The following is an 8427-nucleotide window of genomic DNA, read 5'->3' as shown; positions in this document are numbered from 1 at the left end:
AATATCCAACTGCGTGGAGAGAGTAATGCTAATACCCAAAGTGAATACCGTACACCTCGGTATTAATATTAGTCCTACCAAAAAAAAGTGGCAGTAGTACTATCCAAGTTTACTACTTTTGATGATACTACCAGCCCCTGTTTCAACTATTCGGAATTAGTGCTACTTTCTAAGCGTTTTTATTCACTTAGCGCTTACTTTTCAGATTCAGCGCGTCAGAGCCAGTGCTTTGGTCTCGAAGAGGCACAAGTAACGGACTAGAGCTAAGATAACAACTTGCCACACTTGTAGCAGGCCAAGTATCGTTCCTCACTGCCGCATTGTCCAGCGAGTGCACAGAGCTCTTCCTCACCTACATGGCGCCTTCTCTCAGTCCTGACGTGTTGAACACCATCGTGAGGCATGAGGAAGCGTCAATACAGACGCAATCCCCACCAAGTTCTTGTGGCAGTGACGACGAGCGTCAAGAGAAGTTGGAGTTCTTGGGTGTAGCAGATACGGCGCTCAACGACGACAACTGGGGCTGGCTGCGAGACCTGCTGGACCGTGTGCATGATGCTGCAGTGGGGAGTCAGGCCAAAGTCTTCTTCGCTCGCCTGTTCAAGGCGCAAGACGCCGCTGAAGTGGACGCCACGTTGAGTGAGATGGAGAGCTGGAGAAACAGTTTGGGCGGCGACGAAGAGCGCAAACTGGCGCGTGCGTTGTTCCTGTTGGGGTACGACAAGAACATGTCTTTAGGTCAATAGAGAATAGAGATAGGACAAACCCATAGAGTTACTTTTGACAAAATAGAGATACGTGTTCAAAGATTTTATCTGGAATTAAGGACAGCTACGCGGTACTCTGTAGACCCGCCACCTGAGGTTAAGAGCCGAATGCTTCGTCGACGTCGTCTATTTTCTTGAACTCGTAGTGGCCACGACCATCAAACTGCAATTGATACAATAAATTAATCCATGCAAACAATAAAAAATATAAAAATATACCAAAGTACCCACCCGAAGCACATATTCGTGATACGTCCAAAGCGACTTGCGGTGCGACACAGTGAAGAGCGTGATGTTCTGTTCGCGGCAGTAGCTGTACATTGCGCCTTCGACGTCCACACTAACGGCAGACGTGCACTCGTCCAGGATAGCGAACTGCGGCTTGTGGTAGAACAGACGCGCCATGGCCACGCGCTGCTTCTCACCGCCCGACAGGACGTCGGCCCAGTCGTGAATGACGTCCCAGCCGCCTTCACGGTCCACGAGATGACCCAGTTGCACCTTCTCCAGGTAGAACATCAAGTCTTCGTCGGTCCTTCCGCACGCCTGCATCTCCTTGAGCGAGTGTGGGTAGATGATCTGGTCTCGTAGCGTTCCCAATGTCAGATATGGTCGCTGCGGGATGTAGAACAGTCCGTTGCGCTCGGGCTTCGTCAGTTTGCCACCGAACATGGGCCACAGTTCGCCAAGAATGCGGAACAGCGAGCTCTTGCCACAGCCATTCGGCCCTGCGACGACGACGTTCATACCGGACTCGACCTTGATGTTGAGCGATGGCACTAACACGTCTCCGTTCGGTGTCACGAGTGGCACATCTTGGAATTGGATCACGTGGTCACGGTACAGGATCTCGCCCTTGTTGGGGTACAGACCCAGCGAGTCAGCAGACGTGGACTGGGTCTTGGACTCTTCGAGATCTTCCTCTTCAGCCTTCAGCATCGTGCGGTGGTACTTGCCCTGGTCCAAGTCGCTCAGCACGTCGATCATCTCGGTCACCCGAGCCGTAAATCCCGCCAGACGCGTCAGCTCGCGGCCCGACAGCACCAGACGCCCCATGGCCTCCGACATCTTGAGCAGCATCTTGCCCGACCGGAAGTAATCCTCCATTCGCTCGGCGTATGACGTGTGCTCCAGTCTCTTGTTCGACAGGTCCAAGAAAGGCTTCGACAGCACAGCGTACCCCACGACTGTCGCCAGGTACTTGGCCACAATGTTGTCGATAACGCTCATGGAGAAGCGGAACTGCTGCGAACTGCGCACCAAGTCGATGAGTCGGGTGAACGATTGGTCCAAAATGCGCTTCTCCCTCACGTTGCCGTTGTAGAAGGCGATCTCCTCGCTGTGCGTGATGAGTCGCGAGTTCATGAAGCGGAAGTTGCCTTCCATCTGCTGTTCGGCGATCGTGAAGCGACTCGTCGGCTGCCGTAGCCACGTGAGGAAGAAGCCCGAGGCCACCAGGTAGCTCAACATGATCACGGGCCCTTCCACGCCGATAGAGGACGACAGTTTGACGGCGTAGATGGCGATATCCAGCACGGGCTTGGACATGTTGGAGTACAGATCCGCCACCGAGTTGCTGAAGCGCTCGACGTCCACTGTGAGCAGCTGGTCGGCGTTGGAGATGCGGTTGTCCAGGTTGGACACTTTGTAGTAGACAAACCCTTTCACGTACTGCTCGTACAGGTGGCGGGTGAGTCTCGTTCGGAAACGGAGACTGAGCTCCGTGTGGCCGTATTTCAGCAGACTGTTAACGCAACTCATGGGCAACATAATGGCCACGAAGCGGCGCAGATGACGCATAAAGTCCGTCTGCGAGCGAGAGATGATGGCTCTCTCGACGGCAGTGAAGGTGTGCAGCACTACAATGTCGAAGGACGTGCGAGCCACGAGCATAACCGCCACAAGAGCAGCGAACCCCACTTCGGCTGTGAAAGGACCCGGTACGATGACCTTGAAGAGACGCAGGAAGCGACGATAGAACTCCCTATTGACTGCCACCTTCTGCCGACTGCCCTGCTTCTTGGTCATGAACTCCGAGTCCATCGCGAAGGCTGCGTTCGCCTTCTTTTGTCCATGTTCGCGAATTGCCACAGCCAATGCCACCTGTAATTTGAGCAATTGGGACACATGACGTCGGACACAGTGAGGAATCGGATTGCAGAGCCTACAGAGTAAAGACAGGAGAGTACAGAGTGGAAACGTACGAGCGACGTGATGGACAAGGCGCCAGACGCGGCGTGCGACTTGGACAACACCGCCATGAAGCTCGGAAAGCAGCTAAGACAGAGCGCGGCTATAAATTCCTTTTGCCACGAGCGATGCTTTTGGTTGTGAGGCGTTGTGTTCAATCCAACGTGGAACGTACTGCCCGCGATTCGAATAAAGGTATTGTGATTATATGTACTATTATAGGTTTGGCCGGCAAACACAAAATGGATGAGAGTCCTACCTCCCGCGTGGCATTTGTAAAAGGAGGGTAATATATATTTGCTTGCAGCTTAATTTAACCTGGTACTGTACTTTTACAGATTTCGCGTTGGCAGAGGCGTCGTTGACGTAAAACACCGAGTTGAAGGCACTGACGTCATCCAAAATGCCGAAGATCTCAGTGCAGCGAATGCCAATGAAGCTCAATGGCAATGGAGCTCTACAGCTTCTCGCTCATACCTGCACTTATCGCGATCACGATGTACAATGTGCTGGCTACACACCAATAAAAAAACGACCCCCCCCCCCAAGCGACGCGTCGCTCTATCTGATTGCCTCCTCTCTTGACCTTACTGAGCCTGATGGAGAAGCCTCGCGTGAACCGCCAGGCAACAGCGCGAGCTCCCGGGCGTCCAGTCTCGTCGCACTTGCTCGCAGGTAGCGGGTCTCGTCTGCGTCTACCTACCGCACCGAAGGAAGCAAATTCTCCCAGTCCAGACACAGCACTCCATGGTGCAGTCACCTCGTCAAAATCCCCATTTGACCAGTTGTTACTGCTAGGCCCCTCTCTGTCTAACGTACTGACCTTCGTAAACCCTCCGCAGCCTCGACGACTGCTTGAGACGCAGCAGGAGGCTGGGGAGGCCTCAAGCGGAGGAGACTGGACTGCTCAAGGTAATCAGTCGCATCACGGCAGCAGCAGCTCGTTGCATGACGTCAAGCCGTCCGCCAAGTTTGACCTGCGACTATCAAGATCCGCCATTCTGGGCAAACTGGTAGATCTGTCCATCGACAATGCACGCAAGACACAGGAATACTTCGCCAAGCTGTTGAGCAAGATCCAATGCGAGGCTACGGGGCTCGTGCTACTGCACGACGCGACTGTCGTTATCTTCCTTGAAACAACAGCCGAGCAGTTTGTAATTATTCTCAAGCAACTTGAGCAACAACGTTTCATCGACGCTAACTCCTTAAAGATCCTGGCCAACTGCGACGACAATGGCGCTCGCATTCTGCAAGGACTGTACTTTAAGAAGATCGTCCTCAGCCGCAGTGACGCTGCTGACTGGACAGGGGATACAGCACCGCAATGCATCGTCGAGACTTTTCTCAATCTGATCAAATTCGTCAAGAAGATCGGGCCGATGCCGCCTGGGGAGATCCGCAAGTGTCTGAACAATCTCTCGAATACTGACCAGACTTTCCTCCCGTCCAACGACCTCGTGCTATGGCTACTTGGGCGAGAAGAGCTCATGACAATTGACGAGCATCTAGACTTTATCGACAGCCATGAAACGGTCGAGCTCGAGTCCGAGCGCGTGTGGCCCGTGCACCCTCTTATCCACTACTGAAAGCAACGGAATAACTTCATGTCCATGTAATATATTCGTTTTCATTAGCACCAACCCCCTGGTGTAGTAGTGATAGCCGAACGCTTCGCTTTCATTCCGCGAGGGAGCCGCTCAAGCTGGATGGGTGGCTGTCTCCATCCAACGTGCAGCCTCCGCCGTCGCAGTATCCGTCTGCTAGCGTTGCTGGCACGTTGACAAACTGACAGCCGCCTCCAGGACACGAGGCGCCTGCAGTATTGTCAAAAATACACGCCCCTCCTTCACACGCAGCCTCCTTACACTTCCTGTTACGCGACAAGGAATAAGTCGCGCCTCTATAAGTTTTAAGCGTCATGTGACACTGCCAGAGCAAATTCAGATCAGTTAGTGCACTCACCGGAAGTAGCAGAGTCCGCCTTTGCAGGACAGAGGAGAGGCGCAATTCTCGAAAAGACAGCCACCGGCTACACAGTTCTCCGTCTCGCATGACGTCGGCACGTGGATGTACTGCGAGATTAGGTCCTTCTCCGAAGTAGAATCGTCATCTGCACCCAACGCAAACTGGAAGCCCAAAACTAGCACGAGTAGCTGAAGCCTCATGGCGGCACACTCGACAATTTCAATTCTGCACTTTAAGATCCGCTATCCAACCTTCGCGTCCCTTCATGATAATCAGTCGAAAGTATTTACCAGGATCTAATTCGCTTATGTGGCGCACAACTTTCGCGCACTTATGACCAGTACATGTACCCTGAAAAACCGGTAGTAGTAGTTCCGGTACATCGAATGTACAGTACAATAATTCGCAAGGCTGGCTTATGTGGCGCACAGCATTCGCGCACTTATGACCAGGGGTTAGTATTGTGCTTTCAGGCTAAATTTACATTTTCGGGGCTATTGCCCGAATCGACGACAAGTCGACCAAGTGTTTTGATTGGTCAAAAGCCAGATTTGCATCACGATCACCATTCTTCAAATTGCCACCCCTGAATTGCCGCGCTTCCGAAGAGGTTAAGTTGACCGTGTCGCTTGAGTTTCCGTTCTCTAGCTAACAAATGAGTACGTCTACATGCTACAGATCTACCTGCCTGTCATTCCCATTGCCGTTTAGCGTCCGGAATGGAAGACGCCGTTATTCGGCAGCATGTCCACCCGAATACAGTTTTTCACTGTCTCTACGGATTTTACTGTCTCGGATACTCGCGCTCACAGCTTGCCCACATTTATCAAAAGAACGTTAAGACCATCGGAAATTGGATTAATGTGTACGAGCGGACAGGGACGTACCAGCGGGTAGACGCAAATGCTATTCGAAAATTCACAACTGCTCATCGGGAGTGGCTGTGTAATTACTACGCAGTTCACCCCTTAGCTTATCTGGATGAGGCCCGTGATGCATTTGTTCGTGCACACCAACTGAGCATTTCTATATCATCTGTGTGGCAGATTATTCACGATGGGGGCCTTACAAGAAAAGTTCTCGAACGGAGGGCTATGCACATCAAAGAACTTGATGTGTTCCGGTTTGTAGAAGAGCTCAGTCATGTCAACTGGTTCTACCGTAACCTTGTCTTTCTCGACGAAGTTTCTTTTGACAACCGGGGCATGATCAGAAAGCGCGGATACTCGCTAAGAGGGCAAACAATAGCAATACGCGGAGATTTCCAGCGTAAACCAAGAGTATCGGCGCTGGCGTTTATGTGTGCTACCGGTATTCTCGATTACTATAACTGCGATGGGACTTTTGATCGCGTGCAGTTCTTCAACTACTGTCGTGATTTCGCTTACTCAGAACGGGGGCATGTACGCCAGTATCCTGGCTCAAACTCTGTCTGGATAATGGACGGTGCCTCAATTCATCGTGATCCTGAAATCATCCACTTCCTACGGAGCATTGGAATCGTACCAATATTTTTGCCTGCTTACTGTCCATTTTTCAACCCAATCGAATTCATGTTCGGATACATCAAGCAGTCTTTTAAGAGACACTATAATGAGTCAAGCAGCAATGATCTTTTACCATTTGTGGTAGAAACGTTCGATCGATTCATTGGCTTCGATATGGCCAAGGTATTTGAGCATTGCGGCTGGAAACGGGAAGGATATTTTGACCCTAGTGGGTCACTGGAAAAGGAAACACGACAGTGTCAGTTTTCTGAGAACAGCGAATTGCAAGCAAACGAAGGAAGTAAAGCGCTAGATTTTACGACAAGAGAGCTGGTCGAAATGTCTGAATGCTAAGCGAAAAATAAATTTCCAGCTTCGAACTTACTCTTGGTGCTCAGTATCCTCAATATTTTCCATTGTAGAGGTCGGATCAAGGACATCACCAGCATCAGGAAGAGGGATATCAGCTAGAAATCCCTCAATCGTGGACTTACGCACTTCCAATGCGTGCCTTTGGTTTTCTAAGCGGCGCCCGTATGCTTCCCATCCCTTTCGGAGATCTGCGCTATCAGCTAGAGCAGCTTCGATCGTGTCTAGTGCCACACGTATCGACCTAGTCAGATTCATCAGGTGCTCGTGGACTTGCCCGTCGGAAGGACTTAGATAACGTTCCAGTCTAGAAGGTGGGTTGTCCAGCAAAGCAGCATCCCAGGTAGAGCGGTCCAAGTTACGCATTATTTCGTTGGCCCACATTCTCCATACTGGCGCACTTGCTTGGTATGTGTTTCCCCAAATTTCTTGCAATCGCCCCACTATCTCACGAACAGATATCTCTGCTGCAGCACCAGAACGATCGGTGTGCTGCGGGCGAATGCATGCCTGCATAAACTCGTCCAGAACTCGCGCGTTGGGGATCCCCAGCCCGTATTCATATATCATCAATGTTACAGTGTTCCCACGTTGGGATATGGTCCACCGGTTCCAGAGCTCTGGTGTCTTAGCTGATGGAACGATACGGCTGTTAGCTTTGAACTGCATTACACTGCTCCATGATGTTTCGTCAGGGCGCTCAACTGACCAAACATCATCGATGTTTTTAGCTTGTCCTTTGACGTGGCAGCTAAACTTCTCCCATAACTTGTGCATGATCTCACTAAAAGAAGCACCATTAGCAGCAAAAATGTCCAGCTGCTTGCCGGACGAATCGCGTTGACCGACTGTAGTCTTGACAATCCCTTGGACTACCAACTGCAATCGATGCTGGTCGCCGTTTCCGGTCGAAGCATATAATGATACACGAGCCCGCTGGCCTCGAAAGATATCTGAAGCTTGGAGCGCTTGCGGAGGAGTTCTCTCACGCAGAGGGTACGGTGAAACACGAACCGTTAAGGGCGAAGTCGAGGATACTGCAGTTCGCGAAATAGGCTCGTTTCGGGGCGGAGAAAGCCTATACTCTGATAAGGCGTCGTACCCGACACTCGAGCTTGGTCCTGTAGCGAAGCTGCGATCTTCAACGCCCTCAATCATATTGCCGATCGGGGCAGGTCGCCATATTATACTTATTGAGATGCATGAAAAATGCTATTACGTAGGTTGCGCGATTGCTTGTTGGTTGATTCGAAGAACCGCGCACGGAAATTTTGAGTAGAAACCACAATAGTACCCAGAAAAAACCGGTAGTAGTAGTACCGGTACTACCGGGCCACCGGAGGTAGAAACTAGTAGCGCTTTTTCGAGCCGGTAGTAGTAGTAGTGATATTAGTATACTATCGAAACTACTATTTACGCCTCCGTCGTCTTGCGTGAGTCCTGCTTCATCTTCAAGATCTCGTTCCTGCTGTGCCGAAGTAGAAGCTGTCTTTCGGCGCGTCGGCTGTCTGTCCTCGTCCTGAGTGGACCCATTATTATGCCTCGTGTTGAAAAAACTCTCTCTTGAAACGCCGACGAAGAAATTTTACCGAGGTGGATGCGCGCTAACAGAGCAATAGAGGAAAACTGAACTTCACCCCTCATCG

At 51.2% G+C, this 8427-nt stretch overlaps 4 protein-coding genes across 4 annotated transcripts; 2 read left to right on the top strand and 2 right to left on the bottom strand.

Moving 5' to 3' along the window:
* Positions 1 to 356: 356 nt before the first annotated feature.
* PITG_20056 (uncharacterized protein) lies at positions 357 to 746 on the top strand (the record flags this gene model as incomplete). Its single annotated transcript, XM_002895781.1, has 2 exons — positions 357 to 380; positions 423 to 746. 2 exons carry the CDS (start codon positions 357 to 359, stop codon positions 744 to 746), a joined length of 348 nt encoding a protein of 115 aa, XP_002895827.1.
* A 118-nt stretch (positions 747 to 864) lies between these two features.
* Positions 865 to 3028, bottom strand: PITG_20055 (ATP-binding Cassette (ABC) Superfamily; the record flags this gene model as incomplete). The annotated part of the gene is made up of 3 exons (XM_002895780.1): positions 865 to 930; positions 999 to 2870; positions 2972 to 3028. The coding sequence occupies 3 exons, from the start codon at positions 3026 to 3028 to the stop codon at positions 865 to 867; spliced, it is 1995 nt and encodes a 664-aa protein (XP_002895826.1).
* A 528-nt stretch (positions 3029 to 3556) lies between these two features.
* On the top strand, positions 3557 to 4546 carry PITG_20054 (uncharacterized protein; the record flags this gene model as incomplete). Its single annotated transcript, XM_002895779.1, has 2 exons — positions 3557 to 3605; positions 3714 to 4546. 2 exons carry the CDS (start codon positions 3557 to 3559, stop codon positions 4544 to 4546), a joined length of 882 nt encoding a protein of 293 aa, XP_002895825.1.
* A 21-nt stretch (positions 4547 to 4567) lies between these two features.
* On the bottom strand, positions 4568 to 5125 carry PITG_20053 (uncharacterized protein; the record flags this gene model as incomplete). The annotated part of the gene is made up of 2 exons (XM_002895778.1): positions 4568 to 4860; positions 4923 to 5125. The coding sequence occupies 2 exons, from the start codon at positions 5123 to 5125 to the stop codon at positions 4638 to 4640; spliced, it is 426 nt and encodes a 141-aa protein (XP_002895824.1).
* Between the last annotated feature and the right edge of the window lie 3302 nt (positions 5126 to 8427).

The sequence above is a fragment of the Phytophthora infestans genome, genomic scaffold (assembly GCF_000142945.1).
Source record: "Phytophthora infestans T30-4 supercont1.132 genomic scaffold, whole genome shotgun sequence".
Lineage (NCBI taxonomy): Eukaryota > Oomycota > Peronosporomycetes > Peronosporales > Peronosporaceae > Phytophthora > Phytophthora infestans.
Note: the sequence above shows the minus strand (reverse complement) of the source record. Positions and strands in the feature narration are given on the sequence as shown.